Source organism: Marmota flaviventris, chromosome 11 (assembly GCF_047511675.1).
Source record: "Marmota flaviventris isolate mMarFla1 chromosome 11, mMarFla1.hap1, whole genome shotgun sequence".
Classification (NCBI taxonomy): domain Eukaryota; kingdom Metazoa; phylum Chordata; class Mammalia; order Rodentia; family Sciuridae; genus Marmota; species Marmota flaviventris.
The window spans coordinates 71,901,452-71,925,241 of NC_092508.1; the positions used below are offsets into that span (position 1 = coordinate 71,901,452).

Genomic DNA, 23,790 nt, shown 5'->3' on the forward strand with positions numbered 1-23,790 from the left:
TCTGGTCATCTAACCATGTGAAAACCCCACCTACATGACGTAGAAGCCTCCATAGAGTGTCTGTGGCAACTGGATCTTTTCCTTTTCTGGACAGTATAGCTCTGGAATATAGCAAGCAACTCAACAAATGTTTGCTTACTGAGTGAAAGAGCAAATGAACACACTTCCACTCCACTTGTGGTCAGACACACTACGCCTCACTAACCTCACTGCTACTGGTTCAAAGATAAGCTGATTTGGGATGGGGTCTATCTTACAGCAAGGGTGCCCGTCACTATTATTCAAGCATTTCCAAGTGTTCTAGCATTAATGAGCCACCTCCATCTCTTTGGAATCAATTGCAGCCATTGTGTTTTTAAATGGACCATTTAAATGAACTTAAGTGTAGCGAATATGATTCTTTCCATCATAAAAATGCCAGTGGTGATGGTGGTGGTGCTAACAGCAACAGCCAACATTTACTGAAGGTTTACTATATGCCAGAGACTGTGCTAATGCTTTATTAATGAGTTTATTGTTTATTTATGGCAATTCATTATTAATGGTAACTGTTAATAAGTTGAAAGCATAAATATAGGTAGTCCTTATTAATACAGATTGTTGTTAAGTCCAATGTTTGGAACTCTGCATGCTTTTCTGAGACATGCTGTAATAAGTTAGGTTTCCAGGCTATCCCAATATCTACATGAGAGAGGAAAGTTCCAGACTCGTGGTGATTTGCTTGGTTTTATGGTCATGGCTGTCACATTTGGAGGCTCCTAAATTGTAAGGTGAAAAACAGAATGTCTAAGTGATGCTTTTCGTCATTTGCTTTTGGAACCAAAGCCCCAAGAATCTGAATCCTAATCAGGACCTCAAGAAGTGGCAACTGGAATTTGGACCCCTCCACTTCCTATTACAAGTAATAATACGAACAGCAGGGCTGCAGCTGCAGGGCCCCAGGAAGCTGCTAGAGACAACTGGGGAAGCCTGGCCAGGGTTCGTGGGGTTACAAGGCAGGCTGACTATCTAATTCTCACCATGGAGCAAGGGCTCTACATGGTGCCCAGGATCTGACAGGTAGAAACACGTGGATCCCGGCAGTGAGAGAAAGTAGACAGGGGAAGAAGGCCCCAGGCTGCAGGAACCCTGGCTGAGAAGAGAATTCCCAGATGGGGTAGCCATTTCAAAAGGAAGACATAACCAGGTCAGGAGCAGAAGACTATCGTGAGGAAGAGGCAGCCCTCCACTGCCCATAGGAAATCACATTAGAGAGGTGGTCTAGGGTTCATACTCACCAGGACCAGGGCGCTGAGGCAGTGAGGCTCTGAAGCCCACAAAGATGCCCCAGTGAGATCACCTCACCCCACAAGTACCCCTCCCTGGGATCTGAATACCAGATCTAGCCCACACAGCCTAAAGCTCAGACAACAGACTTTCAGCTCAGCTTAGCACTAACTAGATAAAGGCCTATGGGTTTCGTTTCCATGAAAAACCTAAGAAGCACACTGAATAGGGCAGCTCCCCAGGCTCCAAGACAGGAAAGCCGATTTTCACAGTGAACAACAGGCTACTCAAAAATAACCATTTTTCATCTAGACTAACCAAAATTCAAACCTAACTGATTTAAATAATCACTTTTGAAAATGTATATTCTCTCTCTCTCTCCCTTTTTCTCTCTCTCTCTCTCCTCACTTCACCAGGGCCATATCTTAACAATGAAGACTTAAAAAAAAAATCTCTAAAAAATAAGTGCTATTTGACATCTTTCACAGACTGGATAATGTTTCCTAATGACTCAAAAATTCTAACATTTTATTCCTTCAACTGATAGAGGTGCCATTTTTTGCTGATTAGGGCTCATCATTATTCCCCAAACTGGTCTCAGCCACTCTTCCAACATGTAGGATTCCGTAACACGAGGGACTTGCCAGCCTTTCCATCAGACTAGGCTGTGCCTCACCGTGCAATGCTAAGCCCCACTTCTTACTGCTTGTTGATTCACACATGCTACTTCTCACTCTTTATGCAGCTGGAAAATTCCTTTAGCCCCAGGGACCATGTCTTATCTTTTTCTGCAGTAACAGTACATTTAACCAGACTGTTAGTGCACAGAGATGAAAGATTTCCAAAGCACTTTCTTAAGTCATTAGGGCACACACATGATCACCACCACCAGTGAAAAGAGGTGGTCAGGCTGGGAACCATCAGCTAGGGAGACAGACTCAGGAGAAATTGATTGCATGTGGTTGGAGGCACAGCCAGCACCAGTACTCCCCACTGCACATTTGAAGCCCTCTTTGCTTGCATATGCACAACACATAAAAGGAGTCCCTTAAGTGTCTGTGACTAAAAAACAGCCTGCAGCTCGTGAAGCCTGCCTTGTTAAGAACAGTCACACTCAGTCATAATGCATTGTTAGGCTCTGCAATTAAACTTTTTCCTTCTCCTTCTCAGCTTTGCTTCACCTCCTCTTCACCTTTTGAAGGTTTTTTCTATACTGACTATAAACTTAAAATCAAATAAAGAAAAAAAATCCAATGTAGGTTCAGGGACAAGGAAGCAGTTTGGTGGAATCTAAATCAAATTATAGATTTAAAAGAAGAAAATAATAGAGGAACTTTAGATAGGGCAAAGGGGAGGGAGGGAGAAGGAGGGAGCATGGGGGTAAGAAAGATGGTGGAATGAGAGGGACATCATTATTACCCTAAGTATATGTATGAAGACACGAATGATGTGACTCTGTGTACAACTAGAAGCATGAAAAATGTGCTCTATATGAGAACCATGAATTGAAATGCATTCTACTGTCACGTATAACAAATTAGAATAAATAAGTAATTTTTTAAAGAAGTAAAAAGAAAGAAGCAAATAAGCCGGGTACAGTGGTGCACACCTGTAATCCCAATGGCTCAGGAGGCTGAGGCAGGAGGATTGTGAGTTCAAGGCCAGCCTCAGCAACTTAGCAAGACCCTAAGCAACTTAGCAAGACTATCTGAAAATAAAACATAAAAAAGAGATGTTGCTCAGTGGTTAGTACTCCTGGGTTCAATCCCGGGAGGGGGTACAAAAGAAAGAAAGAAAAGAAACTGATTACAGTGTGCATCCAGAATCATTCAGGAACTAAGGGTCAGTGAGATTAAATATGTGCTACTCACAGAATTCTTTTGGAGCTATGGGGAAATCAAGAGGTGCAAGTGCAGGAGACTCAGACTCAAATCTGATGACCCATAAGGCAGTGTCAGTCTCCAGGTTCAACAAGCAGGAGAGTATAGTTTTGTCTTTACAGACATCACCTTACATGATTGATGATGTTTCTCTCTTTCCACTGGCTGTCAGGAAACTCAAAAATAAAACTAACAAAACTTTCATAAAGGAAAAATGAATAAACTCATATGAACCTGAGCCCTTACTTCATCTTTTCTTTAGCTCTGACTTCTGTTTTCTAATTCATACTTTCACTGGAAAGAAAAATCTTGATTTACTACATGTCTATACGTGAGCATTTCTAATCCACTGGGGAGGAATTAAGCACAAATAAGTGTCTTTAGGAAATAACAACAGTGCCTAAGGTACATAGGATAACAGTGCTTACTGTGTTCCAGGCTGTTCCAAGCCCCTGTCATTCTCAACTTGCTGACTCCTGTGACAGACCACGGACAGGAGAGCCCTCAACACTTGAGGTCTTGGTGTGCCCCAGAATGGTGCTCCACACTGTGCTGATCATGCCACACTATTTATAAGAAATTTGGGGCATGCACTCCCAGGTACATTTGTAAATTATGTACATGTACTACCATTACAGCAACACAAACCATACACAAAAATATACATTTTTGAAGGATGAGAGGAAAAAATAATTTTCTTTAAAAATTAATTAATTTTCTTTGACCACTCCATAGATGGTTTGCATTCTGCATATTCAAAATGAGGGTATTCCCTGGGTATGAAGAAAATTGGATACAGGAATCTGTTAAATGCCTCTTATATCATGAGTATAAGAGTATTTTCCTCCCTATAAAGCTGAAGAAATAAAAAATAGCACTTAAAACATTTTTTAACCTCCACGTTCATTTTAATGGTTGACAAGAAGAATTTAAAAGTTAAAACAATGGACAAATGAATTAAAGATCAAACAGGAAAGGAACATAATGGTTGCTTATAAAAGTGGGAAAAGAGAAGAAATGAATAAAAAAGGAAAATTCAACTACTGTGGAGACTACCTTTTTTTGACCTGACAGGTTAACAATCACTGACAACTTTAGAAGGTTACATTTCACTGCACAAAGGAAAGCTCAGAGACGGAGCCCTGGGACAAGTCTCCAGTCCCTCAACCTAACAGAAGCTCTTGCTCCTCTCCTTTGAACCCACCCCTCACACCCAATAGTTATCCAGCCTGCCTTAGCCTTTCTGGTCAGGAATGTGGGACTATGCTTTTTTCCCATCCGTAGCCCAGGCCTGTCCCCACCTACAAACATGCCACACAGGGTTCCTGGCTCACCTGCAGTCACAGCTCTTAATCTCCCTCAGCCTGACAAGAAGAGGAGCCCGGGGGAGACACACACACACACACAAGCTACCTGGCCTGGAATGCAGAGGGAATATCCTGGGTGGGGTGCCCTGGAAACCTTCAGCTCCTGGGGCTGACTGGCTTCTCCTTCTGCAACGGCCCCAGGACGACAGCTTGGCACTTCCGGCCAGTCCTGTCCCTTCTAGAGTTGTACTGGGATCCCTGTGTGTAGGACTGTGACAGTCAAATCTCTGTACCAAATCTCCAGTTCAGTGCTCGCCCATGTTGCGCAAGGTGTGCTCTGCCAGGACATGCCGCAAGGCCAGGGATCCAGCCATGGTTCCCAGCTGTATTCATCAGGCCCTTTGAAACACCTGAAGGAAAAGCTGGGGGCAGGGCAGCGTGGGAGGAGGAGGACTAGACCTGCCTCTACTCAACAAGAACACTGCTCCAACTTGGTTTGACACAGTATAGAAGAGTCTCCAGAAAGAGTCTAAGGATTTAAACAACATGCCGTTTTCCTGTTAAGAGTATGCTGCATGGGTAAAGCTTTGCATAGCTGTATACCAAATGCACCCACACTGGAGCTTCTGACACAGTCTAATGACTCCCCAAGTTCCAAACACTTTGGAAAAAGCATTTAGTGGTTGGTTATTATTATGCACCTATAGCATGTTATTTTCCATCAAAGGTGTCAATCAATGCCATGTTTTAAACTCTTCTCAGCAACTGACAGGACACAAGATCATTTTGTAGTCCCACAGGTGGACAAGTTTTGAAAATAGATACTATGTCTTATCTTTATTGCCCCAGTACTGAACAAACTTGCTCTTCCTGGAACATACTAGGTACCCATAAATGTTTGCTGCACCAATACAACAGCCTGAAGAATTCAACCACAGTGTGAATAAAAGTACAGCATGTGCTTTGCTGATTGAAATCATCACCAAGAATGTCTTTGTCACATTGAGTGTATTACCAAATTATAGATGTAAAGAAAAAATTTTCTTCCTTCACCCAAGAGATTAAAAAAAAAAAGACTTCTATAATTAAGGATGATTTTTCAAAATTGCAGGCAATGTAGTAAAATGAATATTAACCCAGATTTGAAACACTCTAAATAGTTATTACCAAATCAATTTCAAAGCATTTCGATTTTGTAGTAAGCAGGACAATACAGGTGACAACAGAGCAGCATTAGCATAAAATCAAAAGGGCAGGATTTCTGATGTTAAAAATGAAAAGAAAGTGCAATTAATTCATCTCTGAGTGTTTCTGCATCTGATCATCTCCATGGGGACAAAAAGTCCAGGAAATAGGTGATCTAAAGCTACTCCTGGAATCATTTTCATTTTACAAGCCTGGGAGGCGGCAGGAGAAAGCTGAGGGAAGATAAAAATCAGCTTGCAATCCTTTTTTTTAAAAAATATCCTAAGCAACTGGGAAGAAAAACAAATATGATCACACTCCAGCTAGCACCAGCAGGGTACTAGCCAAGTGTCCAATATTTTTCTGCAAACCAGTCTTATAGGACAATCAGTTCTACAAAGATATTCCCCTAAGTTTACACTTGCCTCCTTGCTTCAAACTGAACAAGAGGAGACAGACAAGCACCTGAGGAACGGATGGGGAAGGGAAGGCAGGCAGGCAATGGAAGAGCAGAAACCCAGCACTGCGGCCATTCTGAAAACCACTCACGCATTCGAGCTCAGGTGTTGGGAGCCAGGCAGGTGGGCCACGCACCTGCACTGTGGGGAGACACATGAGTAGGGGAGACATGGAGTTACCCTGCCTTCACAAAGCAGTTTTATAGCACATCTTGAGAGGAAGCAGATGCAGGACACAGCAGAAATACTTCAGCAATGGTAAATTTCAACAGGTCAAAATAGAAAAAGGGAACATAAGGGAGGACTGGCTTTTAACCCTCAGCCAGGAATTTTCTAATTGCTACCTCTAAGTCCTTCTCAGCACATCTATTATTAATGGACAGGATTTTTTTTTTTTTTTTTTTTTTTTAATCTTGACAGGAAAGCTGACTTTGGTTATTTTCTTCTCATCCAGGCTCTATCCTCTTTCTTCCTACACGGAGAAATAATAGTCTGTTTTCTTGAAATAAATACATCACATATAAAACATTTATCATAATATGGACATAAAAATTAAACATTTAGCTCAAAAAAGTACTTTAAAACCCATTGTTTTCAGCAATGCTGTTTTTTAAAAACCTAAGTGGTTTTCGTACGCATTCCAATGAATACACATACTTTATTTTTTTAAGCTGGGATTAATACAGCTTACGATTGCCATTTGTAACAGAAGCAAGTTACAGTCAAAGGAATGTCATTAAGGAAAAAAAGTTTTCTCAGGCACAGAGGAAACACCTTTAAAAGCATACTTCTTTTAAAGTTTTTTTTTTTTTTTCCAAAGCAAGTAATTGAAAGCTATTTTATGGTGATTGGGTACAGCTGCATTTCACATTTGGAAGATTTCTCCCATTGCAAATTTGAAAATCAGACACTGACTTCTAGGTAATGCCAATGTTAAGGAACTTTAAACAAAATTAAAAAAAATATTCATAGGGAATTCAGTTAATCTCATCCAGCTTAGACAGTATTTCTACATGACAGAATTATTATACTTCCAAAGACATTTATGTTGGAAGTACTTGAACCTCTTGAAATAGGATAAAGTGGGACTCCCCTCTGGATAACATAATAAAGTTGAAAAGGGAGCAGGGAAGATAATTAAACCCTGGCCTCCACAAAGACTGGAAGAGGCCCAGTAATTTCTTCTAACGGTCACTGGCCTGCACTTCTCCTAAGCAGCTGAAGCAACATAGACACGGTACCTTTGGCAGCCCTGAGGAGGTTGCCCAGGCATGTGGGAACACATGCTTCCTTACTCTGCATCTGCTGGGTAAAACTATTGGGTTAAATATAATCAGCATGCCAGAAATCGGCTTGACTAGTAAGAGGAGGCCGGGGAATGTTTAAGGATGGCTTAGCACTGTTTGAAATCTTCCCTAAATGCCCTGAATAAACTGTGCTAATAAATGTGCATGCAACACTGCTTTGAGCCCTGTGCTACCCCAAGTGTGTAATGCTGAGCCAGCTATGTGCACATTGTAACCAGCCTACCCCAAAGCCCTTGCCATTCCAACCCCTGCTCTATTGGTTGGCAAGTCTGAAACTACTTAAAATGGAAAATTAAATGGAAAGCCACTTCCTCCCTTCTCCAGGCCTTATGTAATATGGTGTATGGATCCTCACCAGCTTGTTTTACAAGCCACTTGCAGGCCTTCCAATGTGGGCAGCCAACATGTCTCACCTACATCCCTGCCTGCAAGGATCATGGTGCTCTCCAATATTTTACTCAAACACTGAAGATGCCCACAATCCCAGGCTACACCTTGCAAAATTGGCATGTTCTTCAGATGGCAAAAGGCACACCCCACCCCAGCAATCACAGAACCACAAGTGCGTCATAGATACCCACTCTGCTGAGAGGCAATGGAACATGTGCACCCTCAACTAACAGCAGAGGAAGCTTTTTCCCTCTCTGGCCTTGCTACTGCTGCATCTTCAAAGACCTGTGGCTGTAGTCTACCCGGAGAGGAAGTTCTTGCTTTTCTTCCTTCTCCTCCCTACCAATGTGTGCCTTGGCAACAGGTTCCAATTCTGCAGGTCACAGAGAAAAGGAAACAGAGGCATGTTGTTACCAGCACAATGCTTCTCTCTCATCCACCTACGGACCTCGCCCCTGCAGGAGAGCAGCTAACAAGCAGCAAGCATGATCTCCCGGAGCTGGGGTCTTTCATGACATAGGGACTTGCCATCGTCTTTTTTTTTTTTTTAAATATTTGTTTTTCAGTTGTAGTTGGACACAATATCTTTATTCCATTCATTTATTTTTATGTGGTGCTGAGGATCAAACCCAGGGCCCTGCATGTGCTAGGCGAGCATTCTACTGCTCAGCCACAACCCTCGCCGATGTCTTTCTTAACTGCTCCCACTTTCAACTCAATTTCCACCACTTTTCATATTCAGTTGTAAAAGAATCAAGTTATCTTGAGCCAAGGAGTGAAGGGCAGTTTGGGTGACATGCAAGGAAGAGATAACCATCAAGGGAGAGCTGAAAACACAGATATTAAAAGGGTTGACAAAGCCAACCTGGAATCCTATGCAGTTCTTTATAAAACAATTGAATTCTCCCTCGTTCAATGCAACTTGATCCAGCAGCCATTCTTTCCTTAATTTCTCAATCCCAAAACTGGGATGAGAACCCAGGAGATACTTACAAAAATGAGATCCCTGTCCATATGAAGAGAAATTAAATAATGAAACAAGAATAAATACATTGAAGGGGCTGGGACTGTAGTTCAGTGGTAGAACACTTGCCTATCTTGTGGGAGGCACTGGGTTCAATTCTCAGCTCCACATAAAAATAAACAAAATAAAGGCATGTTGTCCATCTACAATTACAAAATTTTTTTTAAATAAATAAACACATTGAAGGAAAATAAATAAACACATTGAAGGAGGAGTTATGGGAAGCAGGCAATAAGGGGACGAATCACTCTGGGGTTGGTTGAATTATATAAAATAAAGTATTAGTTAAGAAACTCCTGCAGCTTAATTTCAATGACAATACCGAAGGGCAAAACAGCACCTTTTCTTTCCTGTTTAAAATACTTTTAAAATTCCAACATTGTATCTTAATGAGAAAGAAGGCTGGGAAGGAATGGGAGGTTCTCTGTTACTAAAAGTGTTTCTGTCAGAACAAAAAACTGACTTGTTTACAATCAGAGAGGAGTAATGCCATTAGAACATACAATAAAAAGAAGACAAATCCTTAAAGAAAGATAAATTCTCTAAAGGAGATGAAATTTCATAAGAGCTAAAAAAAAAAAAAAAGTCACCAAGTTACTGCAGAATTCATATCAAGGATCTCTCCACGGTGGACAGCTCAGGAAGAGACAGGGCATGAGAACAGAAATGATGCTAGAAAACGTTTGTTGAACTAGAATGTACAACAAGGGGAAGAGGGATCAGATGAGATACAGAAATAGAATAAACTCACTGGAAGGCCTTGAATCTAAGTGAAAAGAATTCAACTTTCCTATAAGAGACACTTTCCATTCCTATGAAATGTCCACAAGAAGCTTATCTACAGAGAGAGAAAGTAGGATGCCAGATGACTAGAACTGGGGATATTGGGAGGAAATGAAGTGACTTTTATCAGGTAGAGTGTTTCTTTTTGGAATGATGAAAACGTTCTAAGGTCAATTGTGGTGAAGGTTACACAATGCTGAATACACTAAGAAAAAAGCATTCACTGGTTTAAATGGGTGAATAATAGGACAGGTGAATTGTATTTCAAAAAAAGCAGTCCACACCCCATTTCCAGGACTCTCAGAGTCTCTCTGGGGCAATCTCCAAAGTCCAACCTGGATGAACCTGTGACTTGGTCTTCCAAATCTTTCTCGAAAGAGGAGATGTTGGTATAGCTCAGTGGTAAAGCACTTGCCTAGAAAGTACAAGGCCTGGGTTTAGTCCCTAGCTCCATCAATCAATCAATCAATAAAATTAAACTTGAAAGCAACTGCAGGTGACTGAAGAAAATAAGGAGCTCAAATGTCCTTCCAATTGATTATATCTGAATGTGGAAGAGGAGTTTAGTCCTTAACAAAACACAAATATCCCTCAAAGACGTGCATAATTCGCCAAAGGTGTTATTAACTAATGAGAGCTTCACTGTGAAACTGAAATATAATCTTAGAGCCTAGAGAGGCCTACACAGTTAGTTCTTCCAGGGCTCCACCTGTCTGCTGTCTGAAGGGCACCAAGTTGGAGACCTGAGACCACAGATGCCTGAGCCCACCTGCAGAAACATTTGGGAGCCTGTCTGGGATAGGATATAAAACTAAGAGCTCTTCAATATGATTTTAATACACACCTAGGTCTAGGAACTACTTAATAAATCAAAATCCTTAATTTTCTCAAGAAGGAAAGAAGAGTGCAAAGAAGTCAATTAAATGTTGCTCAAGCCACCTAGTTCGGTTCAGGCAAAACACACCTGTAGTATAGGTGTGGGTGTGTGGGGGTGAAGGGAACACTTCCTTAGAAAATCCTGGCCTCAAAACAGTGGTCAAGATCCCGTCATAAGAAACTCTGGAGAATAATGTCTGACCTATTATCTGCAAGATGAGTGACTTTGAGACTGGGCTGGGAAGAGAGTTCTTAATATGCAGGGAATTCACTGCTTTGCTAGGTGCCCCAGGGGGAACTGATGCCCAACAGATGGAACTGACTAGTGAGGAAGGAGAATTTTTGTAACTTCACAGGCCAGATCTGAACTGTTCAGGCCTCTCTGATTGGGAAGACTTTTTTTTTTTAAACCATGAGCCCAGTGTTATAAAATAAACATCAAGGAATGTAAAAGCTAATCCTTCATTCTCTCAGCTGCACATGGACCCAGTGCTGCCTGCAAAGAACAGGGCAGACCCTGGCAGATTGACCTTCACAGACCATGCTAAAACCCACTTGAGAAGTGCCTGGTGAGTGCTCTGGTTGACAAGCACCAAGCCATTACATTACCGAGCAGTGTGCTTCTTACCGATAATTCCACTGTCCTTGCTTTCCAGGGTGGAACTAGGGCTGCTAATGGTCTCACAGGGACTTTTGTTGGCTGCCGTCTTGCTGACACAGCTATTCAAGGTTGAGCAGGGGCTATCGGTGCTAGGAGATGCCGTGCTGCTTGTTAGTGTGGAGCAAGGACTGATGCCTTGGCTCAGAGCTGTGCACTGCAAGATGAATGGAAGGAGGAGTTAGCACAGCTGACACAGGACACTTCAACACACGCTTTTGATGTTAAAACAATAAAACTTAAAAAAAAAAAGAAAAAGAAAAATAGAGGGCAGTTTTTAAATTCTAGGAGGAGACATGAATAGTCATAAATATATAAATGTGTGTGTATATATGCATACATACATACATACATACATATATGGTCTTCCAAAATGTTAAAAAGAGAAGTATCTTTGTTCTGTTCCCTTCCTTTGTGATTTTCCTTTTTATTAAAAGGGCAGTCTTAGCAATAATTTAAAGAATCAGAAATGGCAAACAGGCAGACTTCCTCTCATTTAAAATCTGCAGAAAACAAATGGGTTATTTGACCTCTGTACAGAAAACCTGGGGACTGTTTTTGTAACGTTTCATGAGCACAGCAGCCTGATTCAATTCCTGAAGATTTATGGGCTCCGAGATGAGGGAAGGAGCCTGGTGGCCACTGTGTCTCAATCAACCCAGGACACCTCCCTCACAGAGACCCTCACAGTGGTGGTGGCTGTGGAGGGCGGGGTCCAGCCCCTCACTGCTGCTCACAGGCACACATCTTGGAAGTAGCAGAGTGCTGCTGGCTGCTGTCCCCTTGGACAGGCACGCCTTCCCGGTAGATGGACCATTTGATCTCATCTCATTTTGTCTCTGCCTCATCTCCTATAAATCTTTTCCTCACCCCACTGACCCTCCAAAATCCCAACAGCTAAAAAGGCACAGGAAAGCAAATACCAAAGCAGCCAGATGAGAAGAATGGTGCTATAAAGATAAAAGTGGTATCGTTATGAAGGAATTCTTTTAGCCACTTTAATTCATGTAGCTGCTATTCTCCAGGGAGTGACTAGAAGGTTAATGTGGACATTTTCTTAAGTTCTGCTCCCTCTGCTTTTCCCTAACCCCCTCTCTACAAACACCCAGAAACAAACTGTTGCAATAAATTTCAATACACAACAGCCCAGAACTCATTTGACCAAACAATGACTTCCCCCCTCATGGGGAAAGGAAGATTGGTTATCGCTTCATTCATCCTCTGAGCAGGTATGAAATGCAGTGTCTTCCTCGGGCATTACCATGGTTTCATTTTTGTCTTCAATGGTTATGTGTGTGGCACTTGGGATCCCTTCTCCCAGTAAAAATCCCAGCCTTGTCAACAGTTCTTGAGCTGCCGGTGAACAGCTCGGTTCATTATCGGTCTTTGCTTCTGGAACAAAGAAAGAAAACAATGAAGATGCCCCTCTGGGGAATTTCAGCTTCGCATCTGGATGAGTTCGCACTATAGCTGCTTGTCTGGCACTTTTGTGTATTTTTATAAAATGCACCAAGTTTGACAATGCGGCTTGTCCTCTAGCAGTACATTCTAATTAAGAAGCCGTGACAGGTTAAGAAAACAGTAACAGAGAAATTCCAAGTTTAAAGGGTGAAATACTCAACCTGAACCAGAAAAACCCAGTGTTGTTATCTGATAGCAATTCCTATTCCCAAACCAGTGGGGGGAATGGGTAATTCAGACACCCCTTTTGGTATCTTCCTGTTCACCTTAAAGGGCACAATGTGGGCAATGCCAAGGGGGCTAAAATAATGCAAAACCCAAGTGACATACTGGCAGAGACCCAGGCTGTTTAGATTCAGGGATAAAACTGAAATCTAAGTTCTCATTAAGCCAGGCAGGGGCAGGAAGACCTTGGTGGAAAATCTGCATGTTCCGCAGCAGCAATGGTCAAAACCAGAACTCCAACTCAAGCCACCGATCACTGAGAAACCTCACTAAAACAAGGACTTAAAAACTCAGTGAAACATGTCCTCAAGAAACAGGTTTCAGCAATGCACTGTTGTCCATGAGGAGATGTAAAAAAAAAAAAAAAAAAATCAGCCTATATTCTCGGAATGCTCCACAGGTAATGCTGGAAAGAAGTAGGGCCTTTCTGGGGTTCTTCCTGAAACTAGGTCATTTGGCTTTTTGTATTTAAAATAATTTTATTATTGGATTCCAATTTAAATGTTGAGCTGGAAGTTAACCTTGTAAACAAAAGCCTAAGCATTGATTATGGATGCCAAAATATCAACATCATCCCATTGACTCTTTCAAATTTTTAAGTCAGCATCCATGGGGATGAAATCACATACAAAGCACACTGAGATTACACAAAAAGTCAAACTCAAGAGCAAACAATGCACAACATACAATACAATCACTCAGTGTTTTACTGTTTTTTAATTATCCAGACACCAAGATCCATACATATATAAACCCATCTTCTCTAGATGTAGAAATCTGAAGATAATGGTAGAGGTTTTAGAAAAACAAAATGAGGAAAAAAACAATACAGTGATGTTCCTTTTGAGCTATGATGTCAACAACAAAGTTTGCTGTTAACTTTGCAAGGAACTGCAAAAATTAAAATAAACAGAGCTTTTGAGAAGACCATCTGTATTATTCTCATTTCGCATATCAGTTTTGCTATGACATGCACCCAGAATGGCAGCTATGAGGAAAATTAGGCTGGCAGTATCTTCAGGAAAGGAAAGGCACTTAGTCACTTGCTGGTTCTCAATATTTGGGGAAGGAAGAAGAGCTGTTTGCAGCTTAAGGTATGTTTTATTGACTATAGAAAACTGCAGCCCTGTGGTAACCAAGGACTGACTGTTCTGGGGTGAGAGAGCCCTGATGTTTCCGGATTATTTGCATTCAACACATAATGTGAGGGATCAGTAGACCCAGACAACTCTTGGAAAGGGAACCACCCAGGGCGGGTGGACCACACCCCTGTGCTGCTCCACAGAAGATCCCTTCCCACCAGAGACTTCAAACCACAGTTAGATTCTCTAGATGGGCATTTGGGAACAGAGGGCGTGAACCAAACAAAATCAACACAACCCAGGCACACCCAAAGGCTGAACCATTCAGCATAGGATGGGTCTCCCCTCCCCTTACCCTCTCCACTCCCAAGCCCCAAGGCTCAGGCAGGGTTGCTATTTTATCTTGAGTAGCAGCTGGACTGGAAGGCGGACATACAACCCAGATGGAAAGGGGAAGAAGTGGGTAAGGGGGTAGATCTCAGTGGTTTCTCTACTCCACCACCTCCTTTCCTTTCGAAACAACCTCCATACTAACACATGATTGTGACTATGTCCCCGAAAGTCTAGCTTCTGGTTCAACCTGAAACACTCTGGGGAAAAAGCCAGCAACTACTCCCACTTGGCAGCTGCTGTGGAGGCAGAGTACAGTTGTACACAAGCAGCTGTCACAGAACCTACCCTGCAACAAACACAGGCATAGCCTATGGCTCACTGGAGACTCATTTGAAAACCCCAGATCTTGTGTAGGTCCTACATGAAGCCAAGGGACATCACCACCCCCAGCAGAGTCAAGGCCACCTCCACATTGGGGCTATTGAGGGACTCCCCAGGTTTTCAACAACAACAAAAAATCTGGAAAAAAAAAATAGTTATCCAAAAATCACCCCTCTTCCAATGAGCTAGGGAGCAGTAGCAATTCCAGGTTCAACCGCTAAGTTTAATTGAGACACCCAAATTCATGTTCTCAAATCCTACTGGGATTCAGGATGAATGGAGACATTCTTTATATCATTTTGCATCCATTAAGCCACTGCAGTTTTATTTCTTCCAAAGGCTTCCTGTGTTTTCAAATTTCATTCACTCTTCTATAATATCATCCTAGTGACCATATCTTTAAAAGTCTGAATTCCTCAATCCACCTCAAGTCATCCACGTCTTGCCTTCCCTAATGCACAGTCTTCTCTCACTGAACGGTTCTTTTTGGTACAAGGACCTCTGGATGAAGAATGACAGTGCCATTCTGGGAGAGAAGAGTTGCCTGGGAGCTCAACTGGGTGCACTCCCTTGGGAAATGGAAATGCGTTTCTACTTTTGTAGTTGTTCACCAAATACTGTGCGTTGAATAGCCGTATGATCTACTTTAAGCTAATTATTACTCCAACATAACCTCCAGATCAAATTGTACTAGGCCACTAAAAGGAAAGTCTATTTTCATTCAGGTAGTTAATATTAAGTCACTCATCAATAATGGACATACTTTATCCATTATCAGTGGGATAAGGTCTAGAAAGAAGAAAGACCTCATTTCACTTTAAATCTCACTCCAAAGAATTTGTGTTGGCTGTATTTGGAACTGAGAGAATAGCTAACCTTATACTTCCTGGGAATCTGTTAGGCTCAGAATGGCCAGTGATATTCCTCCCAATAATGTTTTTTTTGTTTGTTTTATTTTGTTTTTGGTCCCAGAGATTGAACCCTAGGGTGCTCAACCACTTAGCCACATCCCCAACCCTTTTTATTTTGTGGCAGGGTCTCACTCAGTTGCCCAGGCTGGCTTTGAGCTTGTGATCCTCCTGCTTCAGCTTCCCAAGTCACTGGGATTACAGGCATGCACCACCACAACTGGCCCAATAATCTTCATGGACTCCTCAACGTCACACGCTTGTGGAAGGCTAACCCACCTTTCCATACGGAAAGGTAAAGGCAAGTTCTTTATATATATATATATATATATATATATATATATATATATATACACACACACACACACACATATATATATACCTTTATTTTATTTATTTATTTTTATGTGGTGCTGAGGATCAAACCCAGGGCCTCACACATGCTAGGCTCAGCTCTACGGCTGAGCCACAACCTCAGCCCCTAAAGGGAAGTTCTTAAATCACTTCCTTCCTGCCTGTTTTCAGACCCTGTTGGATTTGTGTGTGGAGCACAAACACTGAGGAGCAGTCCACTAACTGACCAGCTCCCCAGTTGCTATCAAGGTACATTCAAAACCTTGGTGCCCTTCCCAGTCTCCTCCCTGCCTTTTCTACACTGCAGAAGATGTTAACAGGATTCTGAGCCCTTCAGGTGTTGAACGTCAATTTCCTATCAGTTAAGTGCTGGACTCACTTCCTACTATAGATGGTGAGCCTCAAAACCAATAATGTCAGAAATACCTTATAAACCACAGGATGCTGGTCATTATCTGCATCAGTTTTAACACTAAGAGCCCACATTTCCTATTATTTCATTTTCTGGTTTCATAAGTTCATATGAAAAAAAAATTTTACACATGTTTACAGATGTACTTGAATTTTTCTTACCTAAAAATATAGTTGTTTATAATCTTTCTGACCCAAGTAGCTTTTTCTGAACTCAGTATTCCAAGACAATAAATTCCCTCCTTTTGTTGATTGCCAAACTGTCTCAATTTGGCTCATACTGCTTCATTTACCATCTAATGATCCCCTCTTCTTAAAACCAGACTCTGTTAGAACTGTGCAGGTCCCTGGAGGCCAGTGGTCACTCCATAAAGAAGACCTCTTCACCCTTATCCTCCTCATACTCCACAGAGTACTGGGCATCATGGGTAACATCTGGCTACTTCCTAGCTATGTGACCTTGAACAATTGACTAATGCCAGGCTTCCAAAGTAGTAGATGTTAAAATTTATCATTTCTTCTTTCAAAGTATCTCACTTAGCTCTAAGTGCCCATCCTCTCAAGTGTAGGTAACTTGTAAAGTTTGGATCAATTTTCTTATCTCTATTTTTATTGTCTTCCTCTCTTCTAAGCCAGCAGATTCTCAAACATTTTGATATCAGGATTCACTCCCTAAAATTATAGAGGACTTCAAATGAGCTTCAGTTTATGACAATTATATCTATTGATATTTATCATAGAAATTAAAAATATGAATTTTTAAAATGTAAGTTCATCTTAAAATAAAACCTATGACAAGTTAATTAACATTTTAATAAAAACAACTATACTTCCAATTTAAAAAATCAGAAAGAATGACGTATTTTACCTTTTCACAAATATCTTTACTACCTGATTTAATAAAAAACTGGTAGAGTCTCAGGTCTGTTTCTACACTCATTCTGTTGGGATATGTTTTTGTTTGATGCTGGGAACTGAACCCAGGGCTTCTTGAGCATTCTACCACTGAGCTACACCCTAGCTTGTTTTGTATCTTAAATGAATCTTGCTGGAAGAGATGGCACATATTTGTATCCCAGGGAGGGAGGCTAAGGCAGGAGGATTCCAAGTTCAAGGCCAGAATGGACAACTTTACAATATCCTATCTCAAAATTAAAAATAAAAAGGACCACCCTTGGGTTCAATCCCCAGTACTATGAAAAATAAATAAATGGATCTTCTATCCATGTAAGATTTTATAACATCCTGCTTTGGACCAATTGGAAAATGTTGATTTTGAAGATCTTAAAAATGTTCACTCATTTCATTATACAATATCAAAATATCATATTCATTAATATTATCACAAATCTTAACTGAAATATCTTGGGAAGCCATCAAGCTCAACTTATCAGATGCAAATTTCTCCAAAAACCTAATTTTCATTTAAAAGGTCAAGTTTTAGCATTGACAAATTTTAGCATTGACAACTAATCTTGTGAAGTGTTTTTATTTTATATATTTTTTTTAAATTGAAGTGACAGGCTCATTTCATTCCTTTTGAAGAAAATGTGTGACAAGCGCTCAATTCTGAATAGCCATAGTTTGCCAGTGATTACATCAAATAAAAATGATGTTCCATTTAAAATGTGGCTAGTTCAGCTTGCAATTCAAACAATCACACAATGCTCTGCCTCGAGACACCTATCACACTTCAGCATGCAGCGGAAATGCTTTATGCAGACTTCCCACTTCACTGCACAGAATATTAAAAAGATAGGTATTCAAGGGTCAAGATTTAATAACATTCATTATTTTTAGTGCTTTGTCAAGGACATTCTTCAGTGAATTATCATGTCTGATGCAAGTACATGGCAGTGAAAAATACCATGACTAGGTAGTTGGTGCCCCTGCCTTGAAGAGCAGGTATTGCAAGTTTTACTACTGATTTTGATTATTATAAAAAGAGTCTGACCTCACAAATCCCTGACAGAATCTTGGGGGCACCTTAGAATTCCACAGCCTATATTTGGAGAAGCTCTGCTTTAAGTATAAATTATGTTAAAGCAAATCCCTTTTCTTAAAAAATCAGTAAAAACTATAGCCACACACAACCCTTTCTTTCATGCTCCCCCCATCTACCTACTCAAATTCTTGAGATTAAAAGAAGGGACGATGTTCACCAATTCTACTTCCTCATCATGATCTATGTAACTTCAACTCATTCACCTTCCCAGTGTTCCTGAAACGGCCCTACTAAGCATATAATTTTTTTATTTTCCATTTTCTTTTTAAGTCGTACATCCTCTCTTTTGATTTTCCTGTAGGTTTCTGACCTTGCAAACTCTGTGCTGTAAGGGAGAAAGTAGAAATTGTCATTTAAGATGGAGAGAAAACCCATGGTCACAGGTCTTATGGGTGGGTGACTTCTACCTCTCTTACAGGTGCTTCTTCCAGTTCTTATTCATAGCTTGTAAATAAAAAAAAAAAAAAAAACAAAAAAAAAACAATGTTTCTTAGTCTTCTTCTCTCAAAAGATACTAGATCTTCTTCCCTAGTCTAACTGATCTCACCCTCTTACCTCTGAGCAAATGGCTACCCAGTTTACATGCTGAGTGAGCTCCTTCTTGAAGCCCAGTTTGATTCCAGCCATGGGCTGGACACTGTAGTCTCGATGTTCCACCAGCACCTGAAGTCCACACACCTGAAACTGAGCTCAAACCAAACCCTGGGACCCCTTCCTCCAGTGTCCTCTTAGTGTAGCCACAGGGGTTGTCACCTTTGTCACCATGGCTCCCAGCTCCTCGCAACCTCAACAGTCTCCCTATTCATCCTCTTTTCTCCTGACCCTGGTCCAATGTGAGGCTTTATTCTCTCATTTAATTACTGAGCTCGTTTTCTTATCATTGTCCCTGATCTTAGTCTCTTCCTACCCCCTTCTATCTATTTCTTGTAGAAATAGAGAAAGCAATCATGAAATTCATATGGAAAAATAAAAGACCCAGAATAGCAAAAACAATGCTAAGCAGGAAGTGTGAATCAGGCGGTATAGCGATACCAGACTTCAAACTATACTACAGAGCAATAGTAACAAAAACAGCATGGTACCAACCAAAACAGGCGGGTGGACCAATGGTACAGAATAGAGGACACAGAAACCAATCCACAAAACTACAACTATCTTATATTTGATAAAGGGGCTAAAAGCATGCAATGGAGGAAGGAGAGCATCTTCAACAAATGGTGCTGGGAAAACTGGAAATCCATATGCAACAAAATGAAACTGAATCCCTTTCTCTCGCCATGCACAAAAGTTAATTCAAAATGGATCAAGGAGCTTGATATCAAATCAGAGAGACGCCGTCTGATAGAAGAAAAAGTTGGCTACGATCTACATTCGGTGGGGTCGGGCTCCAAATTCCTCAATAGGACACCCATAGCACAAAAGTTAATAACTAGAATCAACAAATGGGACTTACTCAAACTAAAAAGTTTTTTCTCAGCAAAAGAAACAATAAGAGAGGTAAATAGGGAGCCTACACCCTGGGAACAAATCTTTACTCCTCACACTTCAGATAGAGCCCTAATATCCAGAGTATACAAAGAACTCAAAAAATTAGACAATAAGAAAACAAACAACCCAATCAACAAATGGGCCAAGGACCTGAACAGACACTTCTCAGAGGAGGACATACAGTCAATCAACAAGTACATGAAAAAATGCTCACCATCTCTAGCAGTCAGAGAAATGCAAATCAAAACCACCCTAAGATACCATCTCACTCCAGTAAGATTGGCAGCCATTATGAAGTCAAACAACAACAAGTGCTGGCGAGGATGTGGGGAAAAGGGTACACTTGTACATTGCTGGTGGGACTGCAAATTGGTGCAGCCAATTTGGAAAGCAGTATGGAGATTTCTTGGAAAGCTGGCAATGGAGCCACCATTTGACCCAGCTATTCCCCTTCTCGGTCTATTCCCTAAAGACCTAAAAAGAGCATGCTACAGGGACACTGCTACATCGATGTTCATAGCAGCACAATTCACAATAGCAAGACTGTGGAACCAACCTAGATGCCCTTCAATAGACGAATGGATAAAAAAAAAATGTGGCATTTATACACAATGGAGTATTACTCTGCATTAAAAAATGACAAAATCATAGAATTTGCAGGGAAATGGATGGCATTAGAGCAGATTATGCTAAGTGAAGCTAGCCAATCCCTAAAAAACAAATGCCAAATGTCTTCTTTGATATAAGGAGAGTAACTAAGAACAGAGTAGGGACGAAGAGCAGGAGAAGAAGATTAACATTAAACAGGGATGAGAGGTGGGAGGGAAAGGGAGAGAGAAGGGAAATTGCATGGAAATGGAAGGAGACCCTCAGGGTTATATAAAAGTACATACAAGAGGAAGTGAGGGGAAAGGGAAAAATAATACAAGGGGGAGAAATGAATGACAGTAGAGGGGGTAGAGAGAGAAGAGGGGAGGGGAGGGGAGGGGAGGGGAGATAGTAGAGGATAGGAAAGGCAGCAGAACACAACAGACACTAGTATGGCAATATGTAAATCAATGGATGTGTAACTGATGTAATTCTGCAATCTGTATATGGGGTAAAAATGGGAGTTCATAACCCACTTGAATCAAAGTGTGAAATATGATATATCAAGAAATTTGTAATGTTTTGAACAACCAACAATAAAAAATTGGAGTTACTGGGATCACAGGCACTTAGCTTTAAACAATTTTTTTTTTTTAGTTAAATGAACACAATACCTTTATTTTGTTTATTTCTATGTAGTGCCAGGGAACGAACTCAGTCCTCACGCATGCTAGGCAAGCGCTCTACCACTGAGCCCCAACTCAGGCCCTTGACAACTCATCTTAAATAGCATCTATTATACTGCCTTTCACAGCTTAAACATTCAATTCATATTGCCAGACATAGTATTGCACCCCTGTAACACAGACACGAGAGGCTGAGACAGGAAAATTCAAAGCCAAATTCAAAGCCAGCCTTGGCAACTTAGCAAGATCTTGTCTCAAAATAAAAAATAAAAAGGGCAGGGAGTGGACAAACTTATGTCCTTATTTGAAACATCTAGTATTTTTAAATATTTAGAAGTGCATAGACTCTGTTAAAAGTAGAGGTAGTAAATAAAACATTTGTAGATTAAAGGGGAAAAAAAGGCTGGAGATGTAACACAGCAATAAAGACCCTGGATTCAATTCCCAGTACAAAAATATTTTTTAAAAAAATATTTATCGAAGGTAATATAGAATGAATGGCTTCTCCACCTCTAGCCCCTCTCCCACTGGACACATACCAAGCATGCCCACTTCTAAACTCTCATCTAACTAAATCTTATTCAGCCATTAGTTAAATGGTGCGTCACCATTTTAAGAAGCTGAAAAATTAAAGATAAAGCAGAATTAAGGTTACCTCTTGGGAAAGGAAAGATAAAATGATCAGAGGAAATACACAGTTATGTTTTATTTCTTAACTAGGTGATGGGCTGATAAATGCCATGATTCTTTATACCTCTTTCATTCTCTACATCTTTGAATGTCTGAAATAGTAATCAATGAAATATTTAAACATTATCTAAAAGACCCCCTTTTCTACATCTAGTTATTCTGTTGTTTCATGTGGGTCAATTTCATTTGCTAACCAGACTACCAGGAAAAAAAAAAAGTTTCGTCATATTCTGAGATTGATCTTCAGTGAGCAATGACTCATGAGATTAAAAACTTTCTCACCCCTCCCCATCAAAGCTTGCTCAAGTTGCTAATGATATATTAAAGCAACCCTAAGTGAATATGGATGGTTGTCCTTAATTCAAAGAAATAAAGCTGTGAGTCCTAAATTGGGTTTTTTTCCTTCCCATTAAGGCAGAGGTATTGTTTGGGGGGTAAATGACATATCCCCACAAAAAGTAATATGTTGTTTTAATTGACAGCAAGCTTATTTATAAAGAACCTATCTTATGTGACACATAGCTTTTTAGGACCATTAAACAGGGAAAAAAAAAAAAAGAGGGGGATTTGTATTGTATTTAACACTTCATTAAGTCAATCTTTTTTTTTTTTTTTCTGTCCAGAGTAGAAAATTCTGTGTTTCAAAAATATGTAAAAATACTGAAGCTGAGTGCAGTGGCACATTCCTATAATCCCAGGGATTCAGAGGTTGGGGTAGGAAGATTGTAAATTCAAGGCCAACCCTCAGCAATTTAATGAGACCCTATCTCCAAATAAAAAGTAAAAATGACTGGAGATGTAGTTCAGTGTTAAAGTACCTGAGTTCAATCCCCAGTACCAAAAGAATAAAAATACTAAATATGGTAGCATGTTTTTTCCTAAAGATGTATCCAGGTGAATGCAAATGTCAATAAGCAGTTTCTTCGCTTTCCAAAAACAACAAAAATTTAAAAACACAGGTCATGTAATTGAACCCACTTTCCAGATGGCTAAACTAACACACAAATTACACATCAACAAAAGTACTTATAAATTAATCAACAAATCTTAAGTGCTCAGTGGTTTTGTTTTACTTCCATTTAAATTTCAAACAACCAAGAATTAAAAATTGATATAGCTACGTGGCCACCAAAGCAAAAGTGAGGCAACATAGTCTGAAAAGACTATTTCAAATATTTAGGAGTAACTTGATATTTCACAAATCTACATGAAAGCAGACATTTCACAAGGAGCTGTTGTCCACAGTCTGGTGAATACTGACATGCTATTATTAACAGCACCGGGAAGTGTCAGAGAGACTTAAATAAGAATACCCAAAGGAAGTATGGGAAGCAGAAGTCCAAATTTTAAAGTGAAACTTAAGAGACAATGCTGGTCCCAAACCTTAGAGTTTGCCCATCATGTGTCTGTACATGCCTGGGCTTAATAAACTCAATTAGTTTGAGCTCCGAAGCCTCTCCTTTAGGTTCAATGAACTGGGCATAAAATTTATATTTTAATACGGCAGTCTTCACTCCACTGAAATGTAAAAGATTCCATGAGGGTTACAAAGCACATCACCCTTTGCTAACTGTCAAGTTCAATTCTGTTGGGCAACCACCACCACCTCACCAACTGAATAGCTACTACAGCTCATGCCAGCACCAGGGCTATCTTCACACAGGTCATGTGCCCATAATCATGAACCACCCCTAAACCCACACTAAAAGAAATGAAAATGTACCACGTTTCTTAATCGGAGCCCAAATGGAAACCTCAGGTCCTGTATGTGCAGCCCGTGTATGGCGTTAATTTTGGCCACCAAGGTCCTGAAGAGGCTGAGTAAGAGAGCTCAGGTCTCAGGAGTGAGCACACATGCAAATTTTGGCCACTCCAGCCAGGCCAATGGCTGCTCTTGAATTTAGCTCGGACCACAGCCAAGCCCAAGAACACCTCCTCTTGCCAAGAAAGGTGGCCAATTCTGCCTTGGGCAAGGGGAGAAAAGTTGACAATGGTAACTATTTATAACCCTCTTTCCTAGCGCCATAAAAATCCTAACTCTCTC

The 23,790-nt window shown here is 40.6% G+C and overlaps 1 protein-coding gene across 11 annotated transcripts in view; it reads right to left on the reverse strand.

Annotated features, from left to right (window-relative positions):
* Tanc1 (tetratricopeptide repeat, ankyrin repeat and coiled-coil containing 1) overlaps positions 1–23,790 on the reverse strand; it is a 225,795-nt gene that overhangs the window by 61,405 nt on the left and 140,600 nt on the right. For 8 of the 11 annotated variants that reach the window (XM_071619154.1, XM_071619151.1, XM_071619152.1 and 5 more), the window contains 2 exons: positions 12,396–12,526; positions 11,105–11,291 (listed from right to left, as the gene is read on the reverse strand). The exons of the other annotated variants lie outside the window; for them this stretch is intronic. In XM_071619154.1, coding sequence (XP_071475255.1) covers positions 11,105–11,291; positions 12,396–12,526 — 318 coding nt within the window. The remainder of the gene's footprint in view (positions 1–11,104; positions 11,292–12,395; positions 12,527–23,790) is intronic. 11 annotated transcript variants of the gene reach the window in all.